The 27,361-nt window shown below is 37.0% G+C and overlaps 1 protein-coding gene across 3 annotated transcripts in view; it reads right to left on the reverse strand.

Annotated features, from left to right (window-relative positions):
• Positions 1–27,361, reverse strand: part of Tmtc2 (transmembrane O-mannosyltransferase targeting cadherins 2) — a 427,423-nt gene that overhangs the window by 189,985 nt on the left and 210,077 nt on the right. For all 3 annotated transcript variants that reach the window (XM_052165621.1, XM_052165622.1, XM_052165623.1), the window contains exon 3: positions 19,072–19,900. In XM_052165621.1, coding sequence (XP_052021581.1) covers positions 19,072–19,900 — 829 coding nt within the window. The remainder of the gene's footprint in view (positions 1–19,071; positions 19,901–27,361) is intronic.

Consider the following 27,361-nt stretch of genomic DNA (forward strand, 5'->3'; position numbering starts at 1 on the left):
GAGCATGCCCCATCCTCTAATTAACATTCTCATACTAGGTCTACCTTTAGTGACAAAACAACATCCATCCACTGTGAACTGCTCCACAGCATGTGAGTTCACAGAAAAATTTAGCATTCAATTTAAAAATTAAACACTAAAAATATTATCAAGTAAACTGAGCATTTGGCAATAAGAACTAAGAACAGATAAACAGTAAGCCATATTCATATTTAATGGCCAACACTACTTTTCTTTTTTAACCTAAAGTCCCTCATCCTCAAATTAATAAATTATGTCTTGTGGAATTTCTAATACTCAGTTTTGTCTTCAAGCTACTTTACTTAATTTCGCTCAAAGTTATGCTTCGATCAAGAATTAGTAAAACAGATTTACACTGAATTTACTCCTCCGGATACAGGCAAACTTTAACTTACACAATGAAAAGGTAACCCAGACTCATCCACAAAGATGCTAAAGAAAACTGCAGCCAGGACATACTGAAGTACATATTTTAAGGCATATTTTCATAGAAATAAATGGCCTTTTTGTTAATTTTTATGTTTAAAATGGCCTTTTTTATGTCTGAATTAAACCATAGCTAACAAGTGTCCCTCTGGACAATAGCTGACATAGCTAGCTTTATATCAAGAATATATATTTAAACATTTGGTTGTGTGTTTGTTTATTCAATAATGAATGCAATCAGGCAGTGGTTAATTCTCTTTTTTTCCCAACAACATTATCAAGTCATGGAAAACAATTGTTCAAAGTAATAGTTAATGCAGATGGTCAGTCTGATTACATTGAAACATGCCCAGGATGTTACTATAAGCATTTCTAATTATGACTATCAATGTTTCCAGAGATAAGGAGCTGAGGGCTCTGACCCAAGGAAAGATTTAAGCTTCAAACAGACTGTAGGGAGACAGCCAAAGTGTGAGAGGAGGGACTTTTTTAGAAACTAAGTGCTTCAGAAAGAGTCACTGGAGAATTTTGAGAGTCTGATACCCCCTGCCCCCCCTCCTTTCCAACATAAGGCAGGCTTGTTAATTCTGCCACATGCTCCCCTCATGACGTTCTGCTCTACCTCAGGCTTGAAACATGCTTCAACCTTGCTTGGAAACCTCTGATACCAGAGATTTCAAACATCTAAACTTTAGAATTATCAAGTGCTTGTTGAAAAACAAAAACAAGACAAAAAAAAAATCTCAAATTCTTATGTATCCAAGAATAGTGGTAAGAGACAGGAGGAAAATGTATAAGGAAAATAGGGCTTAAACAATACAGTAATATAAATAAACTCTTGCAGGGCCAGCAAGAAGGCTCAGTGGCTAAAGGTGCTTGCTCCCAAGTCTGATGACCTGAGCTTGATCCCTGGAACTCATGTGGTAAGAAGAGAGAAAGGACATTTCCAAGTTGGTCTCTGACTTCCACACTTGCATCAGGGGCATCTGTGTGACCCTAACACTGATCACAAGCACACATTTAGGTAGACATACAAACAAATATCTGTAATACTTTCTATTAGATAGTGGTAAGTACTACAAATAATTGCAAAATAAATAAAGTTATGTCAGTTTAATGCAAAAATAGGGAAATCAGAGCATGCTAAGAACTACAGTATAAGGAATCATGTCCTAGAAAGACTGGAGATGCCAGTGGGGAAAACAGAATGATAAATGAAGTTGACATTTTCCAACTATAAGTAGTCAAGTCAGTGAATGGATGCAAGAAATCAAGATCAAGTCACAGAAATGACCAGGATACAGGATATATATGATTCCATATACAGGGTCACTAAGTTGTGGCATGCAATCTGGAATAATTTCACTCAAATTTTCAGGACAGGATTTCAGAGAGGCAGTTTTGAGACAACAGTTTATATATTGAGATGAGCACCATTGACCTCTGCCAGGCAAACTCTAACAGAAACAGAACAAGAGCAAGATGGGCCTACAGAGATAGGTCATTCTCTAGTTGACTTGCCCATAATGCAGGAAGCCCCTCCATCGCATCCTTAGTCCCACATAAATCAGGCATCTGTAATCCCAGTAGAGAAGAAGTAGAAGCAGGAGAAACCAAAGGTGTTGTCCTTGAAGCAGAGTTGTCATCAACTATAAAGTGACTTCAGGGCCAGTGAGATGCTATCTCAAAACAAAACAGAAAAAATAAGAAAGAGACAGCTCAGAGAGTAACTTCAGAAATCCAAGGACAAAAGGTGTAGGGTCCTCAGCAAGAGGAGAGCAGAAGAGAGGGTTGTTTCAAAGGGAGAAGAGAAGCTGGAAGCGACAGATAACTGGTGAAGTAAACTGGGGCAAAGCTGCAATGTGAAGAGAGTTCCTGCTTTCTGTTCAAATGCAAATATCACACTATATATGGTTAAACCACTGCCCATTGTATCTAGAAAAAGGAAAGGAGAAAACTATCGGATTCATCACACATTTTAAAACTGTTTTAAACACATCACAAACTAAAGAAAGAAGAAAGACAAGGAAGTAAGGAAAGAACACAGGATACCCAGAACTCCTCTGACCTCCAGGAGCTGGCCAGTGGGTCATACCAGATATAGCTCCACAGAACCCAGCCTCAGACAGATTGTCAGAGACTGTGCTGCAAACAAAGCAAAACCTCAGCAGAGATTTGACTAAACAAACAACAAACCAAAGCCAAAGACCATTGTAAAATCCACTAAAAGCCAAACAACTCCCTTTCCTGCTAAACTAAATACTAGATGAAAAATTAAAATGATCCCAGTATTCAATCTCAGGGGACATCCTTTCCCTTAGAGTACCTTCCATTTCTGCTTCTGAAGTAAACTGTCTTGTCATAACACAGAGTCCGAGATTTCGCAGGTTGAGCAAAACATAATGTTCTCTCTAAGTACAAGAGCGAACGGCGCCAACTTTACTCTAGCTGCACTTGCCTCTGGCTGAACTAATGGCATAGAGGATGCCATAGTGTTCAGAGACAAACAATTCCCTCTCAAAATCATTTCTCCCTAGATCTCTCTGTCAAAACACATGTGTGAAGAGATACCAAATTAAGAGTAGAACTGTCAGAGAAATCTTTGGTGTGAAAACTGCTCTCCCTGCTCCTACTCCTTTAAATAAAAATGAGGTAATCTTTTTTCAGTGATGCTGGCAACGGATGATAGCAAATAAATTTAAAAGCTACATATACAAAAATATAGTTACCTCAGAGACTATGAGCTTAAAAAAATTAGTGGACTAATGATTATTATATGATATTATGATAATTATATGATAAAGTTCATTTTTCAAGTTTTAGTGATAAAGCTAAAAGTGAAAGAAAATCATACTTGAATTGAAAAACCACTTAAATTTCAGCTGAAATATATAAATACACACATTACAGTTAAAAGAAAAATTTATTATGATGAAGCATTAATACTATACGTTATATGCTTACTGATATACTCCAGTTTGAGAAAGGAAGAATTAATTACTGCAGTGTATTCTGTTTTTTCAACTACTTGAGAAACTGGACCATATTAAACAAATCATCTTTATTAATTAAATCAACAATTCTCTGTAAATTAATCAAGAATTTTATGTAATTCCAATCAATATTTTAGCATCATTCACTAAATAACTCTTAAAATTTATCCTAACAATAATATATGAGAAACTAGATTGTATCGTCTGATTTTCCAAACACAAAGATAAATGCCAAGGAATTTCAAAAGTTACATTTCAAAGAGCCAAGCACAATGACAGTAGTGGCTCACCTAGCACTTGTGAGGTAGCAACAAGAGGATCCCAGTCCATGGTTATTCAATATTGAATATAATGTTAGGCTGGGTTACATGACACCCTGCATCAAAAAATACATTAATAAATGGCCTTTTAGAAAGCAAAAATAACAGAACAATAAGAATACTCTCTATGGAATAAAATAGGAACCCCCTCTCAAAAATTCTCCAATTACAATTCAAAGGGAACTGGAGGAGGGGGGTCAAGAAGAAGAGGATGGTGGCTCATGCCTGTAATCCCAGCACTCTGGGAGGCAGAGGCAGGCAGATTTCTGAGTTTGAGGCCAGCCTGGTCTACAGAGTGAGTTCCAGGACAGCCAGGGCTATACAGAGAAACCCTGTCTCAAAAAAAAAAAAATCCCCAAAAAAACCAAATCAAAAAAACAAAAAACAAAAACAAAACAAAACAAAGAAGAGGATGAGGAGGAGGAAGAAGATATGACAACCTCAAATGATGAGGATTTATTTATTAAAGGATACTACAAAGTAATATATATATATATGTGTGTGTGTGTGTGTGTGTGTTAGTTATATACATATTAATACATACTTATTATATACTTAGAAGTATATTTAAGATGTTATCTATTTATAAGTAATATAAGATTATATATATATAATCTTATAAGATTATATATATATGTATATATATATAATACAATAGAAGAATATATCTCAGCCATTTATAGAGGAAGTTCCTAGAAATTAACTAGTCTTCTACAAGCCTGCAAATGAAACATAAAAAGTTGAACATGGGGAAAGAAGTTTATAAATACAAACAAGTCAAAAGAATATGGACTTCAGGCCTGTCCAACCTTTTGCTGTTGTGAATGCACACTGTCATCTACAAAGTCCCTGCTGGAGACCCATGCTATGGAGTTACAAAAAGCAAAGTCATGTACTCAAAATTCACGTCTTAAAATGATTTCGCGGTTGGGCCATATTCAAAAATATCCTGACACACCCATGATTAGGTATTTTTAAGGTTATATATTGAATAGAACATACTTAATATGTGTCAACAAATAGTTACTCTTTAAAGCATTGTCTATGGTGTTTTCCCACTGACAATGTGAACATTCCTCATATGTGATGGAATTTAATAAACACGGTTTAATTACTCTAGAACATACTCAAGGATTAGGACATCTTGGATATATTAAGGGAAGGCTACCAGGTGTTTCTGAATAATGCTGAAAAATTTAAGGCAAAAGAAAATCTGTGAAGTTATTCTCAAAATGAATAGAAAATTAAAATTCAGGAAATGAAGGACTCACTCTTACACCTCACAGACCCTTCACAGGGTATAACCTATAACCAACATGTATCTACTGAGGAGAAAGTTGAACTTAATTCACCATGAAAGCTACTCTTGTTCTCAGCCCACAGTCTCACAAGCTTTAGTTTTGTTGAAAGAACATAATAGTTGAAGAACAATTAGTCTTCTAAAAAGAAAATCAAATGTGAGGTCCTTCTTGAAACCATGCCATAAACACCTCCAACACTTCACAGTTAGCATTCAGATCTTCAAGTATTTTCAAATCTGAGGATAAACTCAAACTGAAATGACTGCAATCTTGTATCTCTGGTGTTTTACAAAACCAATCCAAGTAGATTGGCTTCTATTAAAACTAATCACTATATGTTATTATTTGAGGAACTTCTATATATTGACTAAGTATTAAAATATTATCATGAATCTCATTATTTAACATTCAATACAGTTTGAAAACATACTAAAACTATAAATGCACCTCTTAACATTAATATTTGATCTTTAACTACTTAACATTTAGGTTGTCTCTAACAGAACAATCATGCCTTTTTGGGTTACTGTGCCAGCATTTTCATTTCACCAAACCAATAAACAGAGCCAAACTTGGTAAGGGCTGTTGCTCTGAGCTAAAGTTTATTTTTATCTTATAATTTAAACTCCATCTTTAGATCCAACCTAAAAATCTAATAGATAAGAATCTCCAAAAATTCAAATATTTAAGTATGTTAAAAAGAAAACTCCTAAAGTTTATTTCTCCAATTTTTAAATTAGTTGTGTAGAATCAAAAGCTATTTTTTCAAAAAAGATTGGAAATTGACATTTTTCCAGTCTTTCTCTGCACACTTCCCAATGCAAAAGAATAAGGAATGGACTTGTCTCTAAATATATTGGTAAAATCTTCTTCCATTCAGATTGAACACCATACTCAGGCACAATTTTGCATGCAATTGATTTTTCTTTAGAATAATAACAACATACACTTCCCTGAAGAGACACAGAAAAGCTTTAGGAAGCTCATAGATATGTCCATCCTGTCTGGTTCCAAAAGCCCTTTATATTTTAACCACTGTAGAATGCTTACACATCAGACATGGTCTGCAAACGCTGTTGCCCAGATTGTAACATAAATAGAGATCAATGCAAACTATAAAGCTTAATTATATTAAACTTTCTAATCTCAACTGCAACGGAAAACGGAGAGGGGAAGCCAATGAGAGGGCAAACAGAGAAAGGAAACTACGTGAACATCAAGATGAAGCTAAATGTAAACTGTACTTTTGTAGTTTTTGTTCCTGCTATCAGAAGAAACAATGAAAGCGGTCAATATTTGTAGAGTGATCTTTTTATTAATCATCTAATCATTGCTTCATAAATTCTGGGGAAAAAAGAAATCCTTTCGTCCCACAAAAATTTATTTTTCTGAAACTGATTACGCCTTGGTTAACTGCAAGTGATAGCCTAATGATAACTAGCAGGTAATGTGCATTTCAAATATGAAATGAATGAGAATTGTGTGGTTAAATATGATTCGTTGATACCAGAATACATAATCCATATATCTGGACGCAATTAGATATTTTATTTATACTAATTTTATTATGTAAAAAGCAATTTAACCATTGCTACATTAAATTTGCATAGATCAAATAGAACTCAGACTAAATGTATGTTTATCTGAAATGATAATAAGATGATAAGATAATTTCAGTGTTTCAGGATACAATAGTGTTAGTCTTGAGGTTGTTTATGCTGCAATACTCCAATATCCACAGATACATTTGGCTATTCACACATACCATCACTTCTTTTAGTATTAGTATATCATACAAGATCCTCAGAATTTTATAATGACATCAGCAAATTCTATAATATTTCAAACTATGAGCCATCCTTTTATTGCTAGTCAAGAGAACTGGCCAGTACTGGTCATGGTGCTTGAAACTTGGTTTTACCTGCACTTTCTCTCATCAATTAATTTGTCATTTGCATGGAATGATTATTTCTCAGTGATCTATCTTTCCTTTTTTTTCCTAACCACTGATCATAATGTGGCCTATGAAGGGTTTCTCATTAATCAGCAACAGGTATGTGAGATTAAAAAGACTGGACATAAAGAATGGATAAAAAGAATTTGCATTTTTCTAATATTGTGACTAGACATGAAGGACTTTGGGAGCAACCAAGCATGGAATCTTTCCTCAAGCAATATATGTAAACCCTTGTTGTCAATAATACTGTCAAAAAGGAGTAATAAAAATTTTTGTGAGTATATATTACAATGACATGTGTGGAACGTCTTTATATCATACTAAATTGGTTCTCCGAGGGCTTGAACAGTTATATCAACTTTCCCTAAAGTGTCTGAGAAGCCCAATGCTACATTGAAAACAGGGAGACTTTAGACTTCCATAATGTTCCTTTGAAATAACAGAATGTTGAGAACACAGGGAAATTTCAATACATCACTGTCACTGACAATGAGAAAAGTGCAGAATAGATGTGCTTGTATAAAATAAGTAATTATATGCTTGTATAATGAGAATATTAGCACACTAAATACTGTGTTAAATTTTCAATGTTTACATGAATATGTGAATAACAATATCATTCAGTCTTAATAAAAAACAACACAATTCAAACCATTGATGAAAAAATAGTAAAAAAATAAATCAAAAGCATAGACAGTATTTGCAATATTGGCAATTACTAAAACGTATCTATTTTAGACCACATGTTCTTTGCTGATAGTTCACTGAAACCCCTTTTTAGAAACTGTCAGCTGTGTCCAGAGAATGAACTCTGAAGCAGCTATTACTAATTTAATGAAGCCAGATAAAAATTTTTCCTAACTAATGCAGCAAAGAAGGCACTCACAGTCTACAGTGATTATTATCATTGACCTCAATTATGTTATTTATGATGACCAAATAAATTTTCAGGGTGGCAACAGATGTGCCTATGAAGTAGAACCTGTATAATTCATTATAACATCAAAGGAAGCGTCTGTCTCTCTCTCTCTCATATAAGTGTGTGTGTATGTGTGTGTGTGTATATGCTCATTTGACTATGTATGATCAATATTTATTTAATAAACCTGTACATGGTTTCCTAATCGATAAATTTTATTCTTTAAGAAACCTTTAATAAGCAAGATTGGTCTGAATATTTTTAATGCTTATAAGTATATAGTATCTATTACATGTTTTTTATATTTGTAAATATATAGCATATATTTATGTGATAGATCATCTTGGATGATGGTCTCATTTTGAAAATTACAAATGAATTTGATAATGATTTACAGGCATTAAAAATGAATTTCATGCCCATTATCAATATGTATAAAAATAAAAAGAATAACCACACATTTTCTTCTGCCGTCTTCTTATAGAATCACACCAAAATATTTCTCTTCACCTGACCTTTTGAAATAACGACATGATTTGAGCATTTCATATTTTTCCATCATTGTTTTGGACTTTGTGGAATTTTCTTTAAAACCCACAATCAAAAGAAGTTATCACATATGTAAAAGGCTAAGACTGTTATTTCCAAAAGCAGATGGTAATTGTCCTTACAGTGTGTTTTATGTGTTATATTATCTGTAAGCTTATAGGAAAAAAGCAACATATTTACTTGCCCATGCATGGTATGAGTTGAATATCTGCAATCTGATTTTGCACATGTTGATGGTTTATATTGTCAGGCTTTAGAGTCACCTTAGACTCTGGGTGTGTCTGTGGACAAGCTTCTTCTACACTGAGCTAACCGAGGTGGGAACCCCTGTCTTAAACATAGTCTATACCATTTTATACAGTTGGTTTCTGGACTGAATAACAAAGAAAAAATGAGCTTCAGTGTTCACCCTTCTCCAGCCTGTGGATATGACGTGGCCAAGTATCTCAAGCCTTCCCCACAGCAAAGGACGGATGACTTCAGCCTCACACTAAGAGCAAAAAATCAACCGTTCCTTTCCTTTCTTTAGCTGCTATTCTCAGGTATATTATCTCAGCAATCTAGAACAAATAACTAATAAACATATCCATAACTCATCCACTTATTAACTTTCTTTTGCTTCAAAATTAAATATTACAAAAGTCACTACTATGGTTAAAAAAAAAAAGCAACCTCACAAATTTCAAATCCAATTTGAAATAAGATGACTACTTAATAGGTTATCTCGTTTAACATCCAAAGAATATCTTTTATGCAGAATCCTTGAAAATGCTGGGTTAAAAAAAATTGAAGCAATTTGGAATGCATATGTTAAGCGGTCAGAAAGTGGGGCAATTATACGGTTTCCACATTGCAATGGACTGGGAACCCAGAAAGGCAAGAAAGCTCTCAGGGAGAGAAGTGGGGTATAAGGATGTCTTATCTTGCAAGCATCTGTCAATATCAAACAAATTAGTGGATTGAATGGGGAAGGCTATCATCAATCCTAATTTTAAGAAACAAAAAAAATCTTAAAACTACAAATAAGAAAATTCTAGTGATAAATATTATCTACAGAGGTAATTGTGGTGGCTCATCATACTTTCAAGTCCAACACTTGGGAGGGATTGAAAACTGATGTGGAATGATGGCTACTGAAGTTTAAGCAGCCTGGCTACACAGAGAGCTCCAGGCCAGTCTAGACTACAGACTGAAACTCTAGCTCAAAACCATGAGAACAAAACCTACCTGTGGAAAAGAGATGCTGCAGCTACCAGGAGCCCTAGCAACCTGGGAAACCGAGGCCAGAAGAGAGTTTAACACCTACATCAGAATTTAAGACTGTCACAAAATCAAATATGGCTAGGCTGTTCTTTCTGTGGTTGAACACTTATTTAATACAAATTGAAATCCCTAGGTTCACTCTCTGGTTACACACACACACACACACACACACACACACACACAGAGAGAGAGAGAGAGAGAGCGAGAGAGAGAGAGTTACAAGGTTAGTAGTATACGTCACACTATGTATTTCCAGCATATGGGGGGAAACAGGGACAGAAAGACAGACAGCCTAGGCTAGCTATATATATTAAGTATCAGGCTAGCCTGTGCTACATAAGGACTCTTGAGTCAGGAAATGGGAACTATCCAGAGAGAAAATAATGAAAGACTCTTATCTAATAGTGAAATGTCAAGACCTTTTGAGACAGGAATCTGAAAGCAAATGCCTTCATGCATAACCTGTACTTCCAATCTGTAGATCTAACACCGAAGCAGAATGAAAAGTGATGAGGTCCAAACACGTGCTGAGCGATGCAGCCCTCAACAACGGACTGGGGCAGGGCTTTCCCCTCACTCTTAAGTAGGCATTTGCTACTCTCCTTTTATTTAAAAAAATATAAGAATACATGCACTTACTTTCTAAAAATATTATCTTTAATGAACATTTATCTATAAATGTTTAATTAAGAAAGAACAGTACAGCCTTTCAAAGGAACAGATTATGTAAGGAACAATAATCTAATTTCAGGATTATTCTAACCAGAGACTAAAGGTTCTCAGTTTCTTCAACACAAAAATGGTTATAGCCTAAGGTAATGGTCGACTTCAGGACAGAGGGAACTTAAAAGTCTAGAAACATACTAGAATCTTGTTATAAATATTCTGAAATACAGAGCCAGTCATAAGCAACAATTTTATAAAACACCTTAGAGTTATATGCATTGCATCTTGTTATTGCTTGCTACTTTTTGCCAAAAAAAAGAATATCCACAGTTAACAGAGCTAGATGAGAAAACAAAAATGTGGGAAATGTTTTTTCTCCTGCTTATTTTTATTTTGTTTTATTGAAAGAGTCTTACTCTGCAGCACTGGCATGTCTAAACTTCTGTGTGTCCTCTCTCTGTCCACCCCTTGTCTGTGTGTGTGTGCGTGTGCGTGTGCGTGTGTGTTAAAGTCACTATATACACATATTATATATGTATATATATATATATATATATATGCACATCCACACATGCACGCGCAGACAGACACACAGACACACACACACACACACACGCACACGCACACGCACACGCACACACACACACACACACACCAGCAGGCTCGTCTTGAGCTCACAGAACTCTGCTTGCCTCTATGTAGTTTTTCCATTTTTAAAGGCATGAAGGTATAAGCCTTTGAAATTCTGTGAATACTTGAAATTCAAATTAAAAATGCTTACGTTTCTCAAGAATCGAATACTTTTAAAGGATCTTTACTAATAGTTTGGTCTATTCCATTCAATTAGTTTTATTTCATTTCTTCTTCTGACTCCTGTTGTTCTTTATCATCATCATCATCACCACCATTATTATTGATTTTTTGAGACAAGTTTGCTTTGTGTAGCCCTGGCTAGCCTGGAACTCACTTGGTAGACCTGCCTGGCCTCAAACTCAGAGATCCACCAGCCTTTGCCTACTGGTTTTTAAGATTACAGACATGCATTACAACTGACCAGTTGAGTCTTTTTTTTCTTCCTACTCAATAAACAAGGGGCCAAGAAGGAAGATGAACCCAGACTCGCTCTACCCTATGGAATTCCAACTTCATTTCTGATCACTTCTCTCCCATTAGCCTCTCTGAGTTCATTTCACTTTCCTTCTTAGAAAGCTGTTCTGTTTGTTCTGATGTTTTTCTAAATCACTGTTTTAGAATTGTTTTAGTCCAGCTAGTCAGCCTTGAAATCCAGCAGTGGTTTTTCTTCTTGACATCATTGATAAATTTAATATTTTATATAATAGGAATCTCTTTTGAAAAGTTGTCACCTTTGCTTTGATGTGCCATGATAAAGTACTGAAGAAATGAAATACTTTCGTGTTTATAAATTTAGTTGCTTAATTACACTATACATAGTTACAGAGGAGTCTCACTTAGAACTTAGAACAAAAAGTCACAAGTGCCAATTTTTACATAGAGACTTAGATTTCAGGTACACTTACAGTTATTCCCTGAACAAATAGTATTCTTAGTATATGTGTATATGTATACACACACACATACACACACTCATATACACAAAATATTTTGCAGCCTAGCCTGTGCTACATAAACACTTTTGATCCAGAAAAGGAGTGCTATACAGAGATAAACCAATACAATACATACCATAGCTAATAATGAAATGTCAAAAGGTTTTGAGACATGTATATGAAAGCAGTATGTGTATGAAACATACATATATAATGATAAAACAAAACAGTAACTTTTACAGTAACCCAAGAAGGAAGAGAACTTGTTAAACAGTGCAGAACTGAGAACAGGAATTTTATCTATAACTTTCTATATAGGTATCAGTGTAAAAAAAAATTGTCATTTATTTTGGGAAGCACAAATTCAGGATTCCTGGATGACCAAAGAGTTATAAATATGAGTTTGTGTGGTGCATGTTTTCAAACATAAGGCTTTGTGTATGCCAGCAAGCAATCCGCAGGCTAAGTCACACTGTCAGAGAATTGATTAGCCAGGAATTTAAAACATTTTAATATGTTTTTGTATGCATTTAGTATTTTAGCAGACAGGATAGCATATATGTTATCATTCATTTATATATTTACATATGCACATTTATATATAATGCTTAATCTGTGATGACTGCTTTATTAATAGGAAGTTTGTAAATAGTTGCGTTTTGAACCTAGAGGTGATGAGGATGAGATGTTGTATGGTTCCCCAGACGAAAAAACTCTTAGAACCAGGAGATCACAAAAAAAAAAAACCATCATTTTGTTTCAATAGTCAATAATATATTTGTCTACACCACCTTTACGCTGCCCACTTATGTTGCAGGTGACACTACACATACTAGAAAGAGGAAACAAAGACGGAGTCTGGGGAAGCCAAACCCATAAGAGAGAACCACCATGACCTGGGTGAAAGGAGAGAAGCACTCACTGTAGAGCCCTGGGAGCTAAGGTGGCAGAAACCAATGCTGCCAAGATACACATAGGTGTGGGGGGAGGGGAAAAGGACAAAGAACATCAGAAACAGCCAGAGGTCAAAGAGGAAGGGATTATGCATTTACTTCATTTGTGATGAAATAAAAAATGCTTTTTGTAAGCAAGTATGTTACCAACCGGTTTACAAAGTATCCTGCATCAAGTAAAAAACAACATGCCTTCAAATCCAACATGTCTTGTCCATTACAGCAACCATCCTAGAAAAGTGCCCTTGCTTAGCACAGGAATGCAAGATCACTGTGGCATCTCCAATGGACAGTTATCAACCATGCCCATGAGTTTTTGATATTATCAACCACAGACCGAGGCAGGACTTGTCGTTTACAGTGTCTCAATCAGCATCATGTCTCTCCTGTGCAGATGTAAAGCATAAATTAGCCACACAGTCACTGGGAGAGAGGCATCGCCCACCAGCATTTGCATCCAATCAGCTAATGACTGGAAGCTGTCTGCAGAAGCCACGATAAAGGGCGCAGTTTTAAAGTATAATGCTTCGTGAGGCTTAACATCATATTCTGTAAGAACACATGGCAGACTGAAGTACTTGCAAATTTTCAAAAGCTTTCAAAGGGAGAAGAAAAACAGTCTCAATGTGTAGTCTCGGAAATTATTCCGAAATACTGGCTTTAAAGGGTTTCTAATCTTTTGCTAGACTTAAGTAATGTGACAAATTGTCAGGAGGCTTTTTACATAAGATTCTTCTCTGTCTCATAATTGCCAAGAATGTAACTGAAGTAAGAATTATGAGCACTTTACAAATAGGGGGCGGGGGGGAAAAGAGCAGCAAGAGACCTGGATTGAAAAACTTTTGTCTGTTTCAGAACGGAAGCCCATGTCACAGACGACAGTCCTGAAATACAAATGACCTACATTCCCAGTCCTAACCATCATTTTATAAAGTCTCCCTCTCAGTATCTGGTTTACCCAAAGCAAAACAATGTACATTTCCTTGTCACTTGCTTCTGTATCCTACCTCTAAACTGAACATAAAACTCAAAAAGAAAGATTGTCATATTTACTAGTCAAAATACCTTTTAATAAAAGCTTTCTCTCTAGTAGGCATAGTCATTGCTGTATATACAGTATTTTTGTCTGTGTGTATATGTGAACGTATGTGCTTATGTGGGAATGAGTATATCCATGTGTATAAGCACACTTGTGGAAGACTTAGCCCAACTCCATATATCATCCTTGGAAGCACTAGCTACCATCTTTAGGACAGAATCTCTCACTAACTGGAAGCTTACTGATTAGGCTAGACTCTCTGGTGAGGATACTGCAGGTATCTTCCTGTCTCCGTGTCCCCAGTATTACAGGGATTACAATGTAATATGTTACCATGCTTAGCTGCTTTGACATGGGTTCTGGGAGTGACACTCATGTCCTCACACGTATGAAACAATCACATCACTGACTCAGGCATTCTCCTACTATGTTGATTTTTTTAAAGAACAAACCACCTAAGTTTATTCCATCCCATCTTACCGTCTACAAAGACAATACATGCAGACAGTAAACAACATCGTCATGGGTGCTATGAGAAACATGAAGAATGGAAAGAAAATGGGGGATGCTGCATAAAGACGCATGGCTGTCATCTTTAACAGGGTTGATAAGTCCACAAAAAACATCTTACTGACACTGGTACCTTCATCTAAGACCCAAGGAATATGCAGTGTACCACACTGAGGCTAAGAAAATTCACTTCACACAGAAGCAATGATAGGAGCACGGTGGTCAGAGTTTATCAGGCAAATAGAGGCATCATAGCAACTTGCAGGGCTAGAATGGAGCATGGGAAGGCAAGCAGCTAGATAGACATGCACCTTTTCTGTGACTCTGTGGTTTTGCTCAGAAAGAAAATAGAAACGAGGAGAAAGCTGCGGTGTTTGGAATGCCGAGTGTGTCCTGACATATTTCCAGAGGGTCACTGGGATGGTAGTTAAGTGTAAGCAAGCTATAATAATGGAATCAGCATGTCAGCTCAGGGATTAAAGAAACTGAAATGATCTCCCTTGTCCCGACAGTAGGAAAACTGATGCAAATTGAGACTCAGAAATACCACGGAAAATCGACAGAAAGCTGACCACCAACTGGAAACTTGCAGAAATAGGCAAAGTCAGAGAGAACGGCAGAGGTGAACTTCCCAGGAGCAGAAGCCTTGAGGGTCAGAAAATTACACCAAGTGGGTGCCTGGCAATTCTGCTCAGTTGACTTAGATCTCAATTTTGTGGCTCGAGTAATATACTAGAATGGTGTGCTACGTTAACTTGACACAACCTGGAGTCATTTGTGCAGAGGGATCTCAGTGGAGAAAATGCCCTGTGACAAGCCTTCTGTCCATTTTCTTAATAAGTGATTGATGTAGGTAGACCTGGTCCATTGTGAGTAGTGCCACTCTTAGAGAAGTAGTCCTGGGTAGGTAAGAATGCAGCCTGAGGAAGCCACTGGGGCACAAGGCAGGATGCAGCATTTCTCCATGGCCTCTGCATCAGCTTCTGCCTCCAAGTTCCTGCCCTGCTTGAGTTCCTGCCTTGACTTCCCCTCAGTGATGGACTGTGACTTGATACATGAGATGAAATAAACTCTTTCATCTCAAAGTTGCTTTTGGTCATGGAGTTTTATCACCACAATAGAAACTCTAACTAACACAAATAAGACTAAACTGGGAATTTACACACAGCACCTTCTGTACAAAGGTCTGCTTCCTAGCAGAAAGAAAGATGCTACAGAATATCCAGATGCAACAGAACATCCTCTGGCTTGAGTCACTTCTAGGATCCCTGTCTCAACAGGAAGTGGGACAAAGGAAAAGAAGAGGGAAAAGATCATAGTTAAAAAAGCTGAGACTCAATCATAAGATAGCATAACACCTTCTAATATGTATAAAAGCATCCAGTATTGCATTAGAATATACCAAAATATTAATATACACAAAAAAGTCTGAGTCTTTAGAAAGACCCAAAGATAGTGAGACAAAATGCAAAGAAACTAGAGAAAGTATACATTTCTGGAGGCCTAAGACTATAACATACTGTGTGTGTGTGTGTGTGTGTGTGTATGTGTGTGTATGTATGTGTGTGTATGTGTGTGTCTCTGTGTGTGTGTATTCTCAATGAACAAAATACCCCACTGAGAAGTCTCCATTTTTGTTATAAAATACATCATGTCTGACATAAAATAAAAAATTACAAGGCATGATTAAAGATCAAGTAAACAAAGGGGAGTTCAGGTAGGAATCTTTTAGTAATACCCTAGTAAATAATACCCTAGTAGGTTCTCAACCTGTGGGTCTCAACCCCCAAGGGATCACATATCACATATCCTGCATATCAGATATTTACATTACAATTCATGACAGTAGCAAAATTATAGTTCTGAAGCAGCAACAAAAACAATTCTACAGTTTGGAAGATCACCACACTATGAAGAATTCCATTAAAGGGTTGCGGCCCTAAGAAGGTTGAGAACCACTGGTCTCGTGAAGGATGAAGGAAGGATACTGTGCCTATGGACATAGCAGTGGAGGTAGAACAACATGGCCAGGTGCCGGAGATATATTATGAAAATATAGCATGAAGGAATTACAGGTGGAATGGAAATGAACTGATAATGAAGAAAGGGGTCACAAATAACTCTTGGCTTCACAGCCAGCTACGGAGAAAATGGACCAGGCATCCAGTAAAATGATGGGCAGCAGCAGACAAGTGGGCTAGCTGGAACTTAGTAGAACACGTCTCAAAGTACTTTTGCTAGTTCTTGTCAGCTGAGCTACTCTGTTTAAAATGCTTAAAGCATATGCCACTTGTCAAGTGCTGTGAAGAGGGCACGGACAAGTTGCTCATGAGATAGCTTACTAAGGTGATGACAAAATGAGCAGGCATTTTAACTGTATCACCAAAACACTGGCTTCAAAACCATCCCTGTCAGGCATCAAATAGTCAATGCCAAAAACGACCTATGTGGTTGAAAGATGCCTATACTTTATGTGTATCAGAGACTGCTATTTTGACCTTGGCAACTGAATACGGCCCTCCCTGTCTTTCAGAGTAACGGCATTTGGCTGGGATGATTTGCCTTCCAAAGATAATATTTCCCAGTCTTTCTCACAGAGAGATGTAGCCAATAATCTCTGGGCAAACACTGTATATGTAATTTCTTCTATATGACTTAGAAAGAATGGATACACCCACATTCTTCCCCTCCTCTCTCCTTTTCTGTCAGCCAAGGTGCTGATGTGATAATGAGCCATCTTGGACATCATGGGCAGGGTGACCCATTGGGATGGCAAGGGAACAAACGAGAAGCAGAGATCCTAAGAAGCCATGGCGCCACCTTATCAGTTCCACACTGCACGTACTGAGATTGGCACGGGAAAAAATAACAGCTTCATTCTTTTCGAAGCACCTCTTATCTGAGCCCTCTGTAGCAGCAGCTTAGCATGAAATTTAGCCAGAAATTTTAATAAATCCCCCCCAAAACAATATGGCGATTCAAGTAATGGTCCAGAAGATTTTGCTTTTTCACATCCTTCAGTTTGAGGTGACAAGAAAATAGACTAGACCACCAAAGGAAAACTATCTGAAAACCATTCTATGAAAACTGCAATCATTTTTTTCAAGTCTTGATTTTTATTACTTAAAAATGTTGCATATTTATTTTTCTTTCTGACTCTGCTTGTCCCTTCAACACGTTGACAATGATTTTCTGCCCCTCAATTAGGAAAGCCAGCTTGATCCTGTCATGGACACACTTGGTGCACATGAGACCACCATAGGCCTTGCTGATGTGCTTCTTAGTCTTAGAGAAGCTCATGAGGACTTGGGGTCTCAAGGCACGAACCCCTCAAAGTCTGGCTGGGCACATGCCACGTGCAGATTTGGGTGATTTCCCCAACCTTCTCGGTGTGAAGGTAAACAATCCTGTTGCCAGACTGCTGTATTGTAGGAAAGCCTATGATGTTATGTCAAACGCTGGACCATCCTGAGTGCCTCAAGCACCATCCTCAGAAGAGCAACTGCAATCATTTTAACGAGCCTTGGGTTTGAGTGCAACCATTTTTAACAAGTCTTGGGGTTGGACAACATTCATGGGATGAACGATCTCAACTGTTCTCTTATTCTCATTAAAAACCTCTGCAACCCAGGTTGAAGACATAGCTAAGCAGGTAAGAGAACTTGCTGCTCTTCCACAAGATCTGCGTTCCACTCATACAAAGCAGATTACAGGAGTCTACAGCTCCAGGGGCTTCAGCTCCAGGGGGCTTTACCATGACATAATTTACTATGATGTATATCTGCACTAAAAGGGAACCTTATTTCCCCATTTTCTCTTATTTCCACCAATATCTAAATTGTCTAAACTGTGATAACAGCTTTTGGTTAATAATTTTGTGTTTTAACAAGAACTAGATTTTGCTGTGTCCATCCATTTGGAGATTGGTTAAAATAATTGTTTCTACACTAAAAGCAATAAAGGTACAGTCTCTGTTCTTATTTTACAGTATAGAATGGATTCTTTTTCCCTTAAGTTACTTAAGACATCTTAAATTAGGAATGCACTGACTACTTTAACTAATGGTAGCCAGGAGCATGTTTAACCTCTGCAAACCTTACATCGATCACAGCTACACCTAAGTCACAATAGTGAGACTCAGAGGCAGCTCATCTCACAAGTCTTGTGGCATTTCCTCAGGCAAAGCTTGACAAACAATACCTGGAGTATGTTTAAATGAGATAAACTAGCTTTCATTCTATAATCAAAGAGACAAATATTACTATTATTCATTCATTTTAAAATGTAGACAGTAAACATTCTCCTAAATTATTATGACACTCTATTTCCAGTCAACACAAGTTCTAATTTTTTTCTGTGAAGGCATAATCAGGAACACAAGGAAATGAGTTTCCTATAGCAAGCACAGAATGCTAAATGTGTCTAAACTGGTTATATAATGTGTCTCTTCGAAAATAAGAATGGAAGATACAGGTTTCGCATAAAAGGTTCTCATCTGCAACGTTGTGCTTTAATGCATGAAACAATGCACTAAGAAGACTGCAAGTGCCTAGTATCCAGGCAGAAAGCATAAAATGATGCATTACCTTTGGCTGGGTTTACTTTGATCCCTGACCTATACAGCATCTCCTCATTCTGCCAGTCTCCGTTCCTGATCGCAGTCTTGAGTCCATAGAAGACAATTAACGTTGCTGTAGCATAAAAAACCAAGCTCTTGAGAAACCTTGTTTGTACTTTGACATACAGGGCTCTGGCACCCACTGTGATCAGAAGGCAGAAGCCCATACTGGGAATATATAAGACTCGCTCTGCGATTACAAAGCCGACATAGAAAAACAGGTTCGTAGCAGGAATAAAAGGTATTATCAACAAAGACAAGGACAGAATAACAATGTTCTCAGTGGAAGGGAGCCGAGTTCTCTGTGGTACACAAGTTTTAATTCCATTCTCTACTTTGGATGCAAAGCTGGGCTTAATTTCTGAGTTCCGGAACTCCATGTCTGAGTGGCAGCTATGACCATTTGCACTCTGCTTGCCGTTTGTCACGGCTTTCCCGTTACACTCTCCTTCTAAACTTGGGTTCTTCAAACCACAGTAGGCAAGGAGGAGAAGTCCAGAATAGAAGGCCACGGTGTGTAGGTTTCTCCAGTCACAAACTGTTTTGAGAAGAGGCACGGCATCCATGGACCAATCAAAGCTCAGGGTGTCCGGGCAGAGCAATAGCCAGAGGTTCTTGGTGGGTAAATAGAAGAAGGTGAGGGTGCGAGCCAGCAGGCTGTCTGAGTCAGCGGCGGGATTGTCCGAGTTGGAAAAGCTTGGTGGTTTGTTGCCCATCCAGTATAACCGGGCACCCAAAAGGCTGGTCCCCCACAATGTTAACAAGCTAATGCTGAGAAAAAGAGACAAGTTCTTCCTCTGAAAGCAAAAGAGAGGGAGAAGAGTCAACATAATCATCACCACCGCAACATGAGAACATTTAGCATTCACAGCTGAAGCACTTGTAAAGGGGCACTTAAACCATGACTTCATTTTTGAATCTCTTTTAAAATCTGCTTAGTGAAACTTTCGTCTAAAGAAAAAAGTGATGAGAACCCTAGTTTGTATATAAGTTTGGGTAAGTGTCTTTCCCTTCTACAATTCCCTATCTAAAACATCAATGACCAAAGCATCCAAGTTCTGACCGTTTATGAAATGAATTCAATTATTTCCTTCCCAGTGTCAGGTCAAAAGGAAAGGCGAGTTCTATGGTACTTGGCATTGCATGTGAAACAGCAGTTACCTGATGACAATCTCCTTTTATTTTATAAATTTAGATTTCATAGAGGAAGCAAAGAACAGTTATATCTGCTCAGGTCTAAGGCACAGGGACTAGAGCCACACCCAGGACAGTTTTGATATCATCATGTTAAATCTCCTTGTTCACCAACATTAATAAAATACAATGTCTAATAACAAAATATAATAAAAATGTTTTTTCAATGTTCAGTCTTTAAGTTTGAATTATGGATTTCCTTAAGAAAAGAAGAATCAGACGATACCCTCTCCAAACACACACACACACACACACACACACAAAACATCTGTGTTCATAAGAATTTTCTGCTTAATTTCTTTAACTAGAGTACAACACAGCTGGACAGTAATGCAATCCAGTGTTAGCTATATAGAAGCCCAGGCTGGAAGGTCATAAGTTCAAAGCTAGCCAGAGAGAAACAGATACTGTCAGTGAGGCACCAAAGGTGGTGATGTAGTTCAGCAGTAAGAATGTTTGCTGAACAAGCACATGGCCTGACATTGACTCGCAAGCCTGAGCTAAAAAGAAATATAACACAGATAGAGAGAAAGCTCAGTGCCTAGGAGCACTGGCTGCTCTTCCAGACGTCCTGAGTTCAGGTTCCAGCCATCACATCAGAGCTAATGACTGTATAACTGTAGTCCTATGGGATCTGATGTCCTCTTTTGATGAGTTGATTTGCATAGAAACAACCATATACATGAATAAACAAATCTTTAAAATAATATATACTATATTAATATATTATATAATAATATAGTGAAACTTTTAAAAATGAATATATGTACATATATAAATAAAGCCAAAGCATATGATGATATCTAACAACCTACTTCCGAGAGAGAGAGAGAGAGAGAGAGAGAGAGAGAGAGAGAGAGAGAGAGAGAGAGTGAGTGTATATGGGAAGCGTAAGATATCAGAACCTCATGTTCTGAAACATTCATTCCAATGCCATGCAAAATGGAGAAAAAAGTGGTACTACTAAAAGGGCATTGAATCTATTGTCTGGCACCTCTGAATTCTCTCTCAGTGAAAGCTATAAAAAGCGGTAAAGAAATTGACTGGGCCTTCCATGGGCTTTTCTTTTTTATTTTTTCTTTCTTTCTTTTTTTTTTTTTTTTTTTTTTTTTTTTTTTTTTTTTGGTTTTTTGAGACAGGGTTTCTCTGTGTAGCCCTGGCTATCCTGGAACTCACTCTGTAGACCAGGCTGGCCTCAACCTCAGAAATCTGCCTGCCTCTGCTTCTCAAGTGCTGGGATTTAGAAAGAAAGAAGTCAAACTATCACTATTTGCAGATCATATGATAGTCTACTTAAGTGACCCAGAAAAACTCTACCAGAGAACTCCTACAGCTGATAAACAACTTCAGCAAAGTAGCAGGTTACAAAATCAACTCAAGCAAATCAGTAGCCTTTATATACTCAAAGGATAAGCAGACTGAGAAATAAATTAGGGAAATGGATATTAATTAGTCCAGAAGCTCTGAATTCTCAAGACACAGCATATCAAATGATACTCAAAAAGAGGGAAAGAGAGGGCCCTGGCTCTGAAAAGAGTTGATCCAGCATTATAGGGGAATACCAGGACAGGGAAAGGGAAGGAGGGTGATTGGGAAAAGGGCGGAGGGAAGAGGGCCTATGAGACCTATCGGGAGGGAGGAACTGGGAAAGGGGAAAGCATTCAGAATATAAACAAAGAATACAGAAAAATAAATAAATAAATAAATAAATAAATAAATAAATAAATAAATAAATCGACCCCTTTCTTCATTTTCTTTTAAAGATCTTTGAGAGTTTTAATTTCTAACTTAATATTTATAATCTGATTCATGCATACATTCAAGATAAAAAAATTTCATTGAATCAAGTATTGATTTTTTTTTTGTTAAAAGGAAACTTTCCCAGTTTTGCTCAGGTTCCCCTAATAACTTAAAATTTTCTGATCACAGTTATAGTTGAGGCTACACAACAGCTGCTTTGGTGTTTTTTTGTTTTGTTTTGTTTTTTTAATTTTTCCTCTTGGTCTGATGTAGCAAACTACCCAATAGGGTTGTTTCTGAGATGGACAAGACACAGGATTCCGATGAGTTGACATCAAAGACTTAAAAGCTAAATCCAGCAAACACACATACACACAAACAAAAGCTAAGTTTACATATTTGACAGCATTAAACATGGACAGAGTTCAAGGACTGAAAGGGAACTTAGGAAAGAATGCCACTTAATAGCTGAAGCATAGCCAGCTACCTGGAACAGGTACAATTCTGTGCATGGTAATGCAAAGGTCCTAAGGATGGAGGCTCACATTCAGATGTCAAATACTACCTGAAAGCCACTGTGGGAGGACGAGAACCCATTCTCAGCTTTTAACAGCACAACTGCCCTGGCACTAGAGAGAAGACTGTGGAAAAAATGGCTACTCTTCCAGAGGACCCAGGTTTGATCCCAAGCACCCACACTGCAGCGCACCACCTTCAGAAATTCCAATTTCAGGGGAACCAGTGTCCTCTTGTGGCACCCATAGGTACTGCCATGCAAGAAAAACATGCATACATACAAACATAAATGATTTTTTTCAAAACAGAAATAAAAATATGCATGCCCTAGTACAGCCTAAACCAATAATAACTCCATCCATAACTGCAGATTCTTATCTAGACAGTGAAAATGCTGAGATTTGGACCTTTGCTAAATATGTGAATATTTATGGCAGATTTCTCTAATTCTATAGATATGACAATGAAACATATGCCATGCTCTCAGGCTCTAAGATAAGTTTAATTCTCAATAAATGAGTCAGGAAGTCTAAGATACAATGGATGTGAGAAAAGTATAAAAGATAGTATTTGGGGTGAGATCAGCAAATCATATTAAAACCTAAAGAGGCAATTTAGCCCTAGAATTCCTTAAGCTCTTAATCATAAAGATTAATGGAAATAAATGGTATTTAAGAAATTGCTAGCCAAGGCTATACAGAGAAACTCTCAGAAAGCCACAAAGGAAGAAGAAGAAAGAAGAGGAGGAGGAGAGGAAGAAAAGAATTACAATGAAAATGTATAGTACACTTAAAGCTAAAAAAAACAAAAAAGAACTGGATACAAATGCCACTGAAATTACTTTAAATGAGTAATCAAAGAGGTTAGGTTAAAAGATATTATATAGCATTGATGGAATATTTGAAAACTTATAGAAAAATTAACAACGGTATCAACTATAGTTGGTAATGTGTGTTTGTTACATGTAAGCTAATTAAAAATATATAGTCTTAAACACAAAGACAATAATGCAACGACTCATAAAGCCAAAAATTAAAACAAGATAATTTTAAAAAATTCAATACAGCATTATAGTCATAAAGTTTAGTCAGCCCTTATGATTAGAAGCCATGAGGCAATTAACGGAAAAATTATGTACTTGTGTACATAATCAATATGAATTACTACACAGTAATGAAACAAAACAAGTCAGCCTGCAGAGGCACAGCTAGAGAAAGTCATGGTGCAAAATATGCAAAGTGTTTAAAGGCCACAAGGGGGAGGGAAGAAAAATTTTTCAAAAATGTGTCTGAGTCCAAATTATTTTAATATTAATGATCTTCAATTGCATCCATTTCAAAGAAATTGACATAGTTTCCTTACTCTTCATGACTGAGTAAAGGTTCTAACTGATGATTTCTAACTTTATTCATCTGATGAAAGACACCTAGCTGGCTCTGGAACTGTGCCATAGAGAAGAGTACTGCAATAGAGACCGATGCAGTAATGCCAAGTTTAAGCAGAAAGAAAAAACAAAAAATAGCCTAAGATGTTTTGACATGAGAACCACATGCCTACACTTGTGTGTACTGGATTCAAAACTTGCCTGATCAATATACTCAATAGCGACAATCTGCATTCTGATTGTAGAAACATATTAGAAATTTGTATTAGAAGGAGAGATCTGGATACAAGGTAAACATTATTTCAGATGTGAATAAGCAAAAATTTTAATGAGAATTTAAGTAAAAATAATAAATATGCCAATCATGATGCTAAGTTTCTTTTCATTCTAAACTTTTCATTCTGCAACTTTTTCATTCTAAATCCAATGATCATAGTTACCTCTGGTGTCAAATGTACACATAATGATTCTGAGGGCTTCAATAAGCTAACAGTTTGATTATAAGTGAAATACGAAAAGGAAGACTGGGGAGATAGCTCAGTGAGTAAAGTGTTTGGTATGTGAGCGTGAGAACCTGACTCGGAATTTCTGGTTGTAAAATCTGGGCAGGGTGGTGCACACTTATAATCTTCAGAGAAACAAATAGGAGTATCCCAGAGACCTCATTAGCCAATCAGTAAGTTCCAAGTTATCAGTCTACTGTCTCAAAATAAATGTAGAGTATGCCACTGGATATCCATCTTGGGCCACACCATATGCACATACAGATATTTAGTATTACACACACAAACACACACACACACACACACACACAGAGAGAGAGAGAGAGAGAGAGAGAGAGAGAGAGAGAGAGAATTTTCTTAAGTCAAACATGTATATTAGGTTTTACTTAGAAAATCATGTTGTGTCAAATAGGATACCGTATATATGTTTTGATATCTAGATTCTTATGTCCACTGTCTCCTTTATGAAAACTTTTAGTGAGTTATAATCTGATAAAGCTACCATTGGTGAAATTTAATCTCTAAGTGATTTATTACACTAAGTTCTACGTTCACCTGATGTACTAATGACTTCTGTTGGTTGTGGACTTTAATGGGAAATATTATTGTATGTTATAGAACCAGAGTAAAATAGAACTTTTCTATTTTAATAGAGAAAAGTTTTTATCATGCCAATCTTCAAATTCTTTCATCACAAAGATTAGGGCTCTTCTTTGACCTTCTTTGTGTCTTTTAAAATACCAGACATTAAAATTCTTTTGTATTATCTGTTTCTCAGTGTGTGTGTGGGGGGGGGGGGGGAGGGGAAGATTCCTAATCTTTCCTAGAAGCTATTTATTAGGGAAACTCTTTCTTTTAAAGTGAAATAGATTACCTTCACAGAAAATTTGATTTTATATATATATATATATATCATTAACCACAAAAATATATTGTAGCTGGAAATAATTCCTGATTATACTTTTGCACATGTATTTTTTGTCACCATTGTTCAATCTGTTATGGACTTATATTTTTATTTTAGGGTGAAGATCCAGTGAGGACTACTTGAAGCAGGAGGAGAGCTAAAAGAAATTCTATATTATTGATAAAAAAGAAAGCTTTGGCTTCAGGGATAAATGATGGATACAAAATAGATGGTGTACGGTTTGTTATGTCTGCAGACTCCTCTGTCAGAGCTTTCGGGAACTGATTTTTATCTACTTTATTCTTAGAACCACTCTCATTGCCAAGGGCTTAATTTGGAATTAAATGAGCCTTATGCTTAAGTAATTTATTCTCATTAGTTTGCCAAAAATGAGTCTCATGATGGGTGTAACACTCCAAGGCAGAATGTTTACATTTTTGTTTCATTGAGATTTACATATTTCTTTTCACTTTCACCCAAGTCTCTGGACATCTGAGATCAGAAGACTATATTGAGTCTGTGTTCATCAAGAGTGGTTTTTCATTAACTACAGGGAGAGTTGTGTTAGGTGGGTTAGCTTACATGGGTTTGCTGCATTTTGCTTCTCTCTTCTTCTTTTCATTTGTTTGTTTGGTTGGTTTGGTTTGGTTTGGTTTATTTTGTTTGGTTAGGGGATATTTTTATTTTTGCTTTTTATCAAAGAGGATCATGGGGGAAAACAGTACACCACAGGCCTCCACAAAAGTACCAGCACCAATTATCATGCCAAGATCTCCTTATAAGCTTTCCTTTGTGCTTCCAATATAGGTGGTCATTTTGATATTTTGAGATTAATTTCACATATTTATTTATTAAGGGATGGGTTGCTCTTTAATACATTTAGTGTGTCATTTAGTGAAAAAGTTGTCAACTATAAACCTCATGTTCACCGCTTATTTACATTGTATGCTTTTCTGGTATCTTAGTAGTTCTGAAAAATCCTTCTACAATTTTCACATTACTAGTGTGGAGACTGAAGTAATTTTCCTTGTCAATTTGAAGAAAATGTTTTCCAAAGGATTAGAAACATATTTGAACTTATTAAGAACAAAGCAGATGGAGGGAGCGATCTGGGTGGGGCAGGGAAGGGGGAGAAAAAGGGGGGGCAGTTATGGGAAGCAACAGGAAGAGAAGTCCAGAGGGCCAGTAAAACAAAGAGAAATTAGTAGCAGTAGGGTGTGGGAAATAGGTTGAATCACTAAAAAGTCCAAGACATCAGGGATGCAAGAAGCTTCCAGGACTTAATAGGGATGACATTAGGCAAAATACCCAACAGAACCTGAAGAGACCACCTCCAGGACATAGGCATGGCCCAAGGGGGAAGGATGGGGCCACCCACCCATCTAAAATTTTTTAACCCAGAATTGTCCCTGTCTAAAAGAAGTACAGGGACAAAAATGTTGCAGAGGCTGAGGGAAAGGCCCTCCAGAGACTGTCCCACCATGTGATCCATTTCATCTGCAGATATCAAACCTTGCTGAAGCCAAGATGTGCTTCTCGACTTTGAGAGGTTCTATCAGCACCTAAGACAGATGCAGATACTCACAGCCAACCATCGGACTGAGCCGAGGGACCCCATTGGAAGAGTTAGGGGAAGAATTGAAGGAACTGAAGGATATTGCAACCCCATAGGAAGAACAACTCTGTATCAACTAACTGGACCCCTTGGAGTTCCCAGGGACTAGCTCACCAATCAAAGAGTATATATAGGCCGGTCCATGCTTCCCGCCAAATATGTAACAGAGGAGTGCCTTATCTGGCATCAGTGGGAGGGGAAGAGCTTGGTCTTATAGAGACTTGATGCTCCAGAGAGGGGGAATGGTAGAGGATGAGGCAGAAGTGGGTGGGTGAGCATTCTCTTTGAGGCAAAAGAGAGGGGAATGGGATTGGGTGGTTTGTGGAAGGGAGACAAGGGGAATAACATTTGAAATGTAAACAAATAAAATGATTAATTAAAAAAAGAACTTAGATTCCA

The sequence above is a fragment of the Apodemus sylvaticus genome, chromosome 20 (genome assembly GCF_947179515.1).
Source record: "Apodemus sylvaticus chromosome 20, mApoSyl1.1, whole genome shotgun sequence".
In the NCBI taxonomy this organism is placed as follows: domain Eukaryota; kingdom Metazoa; phylum Chordata; class Mammalia; order Rodentia; family Muridae; genus Apodemus; species Apodemus sylvaticus.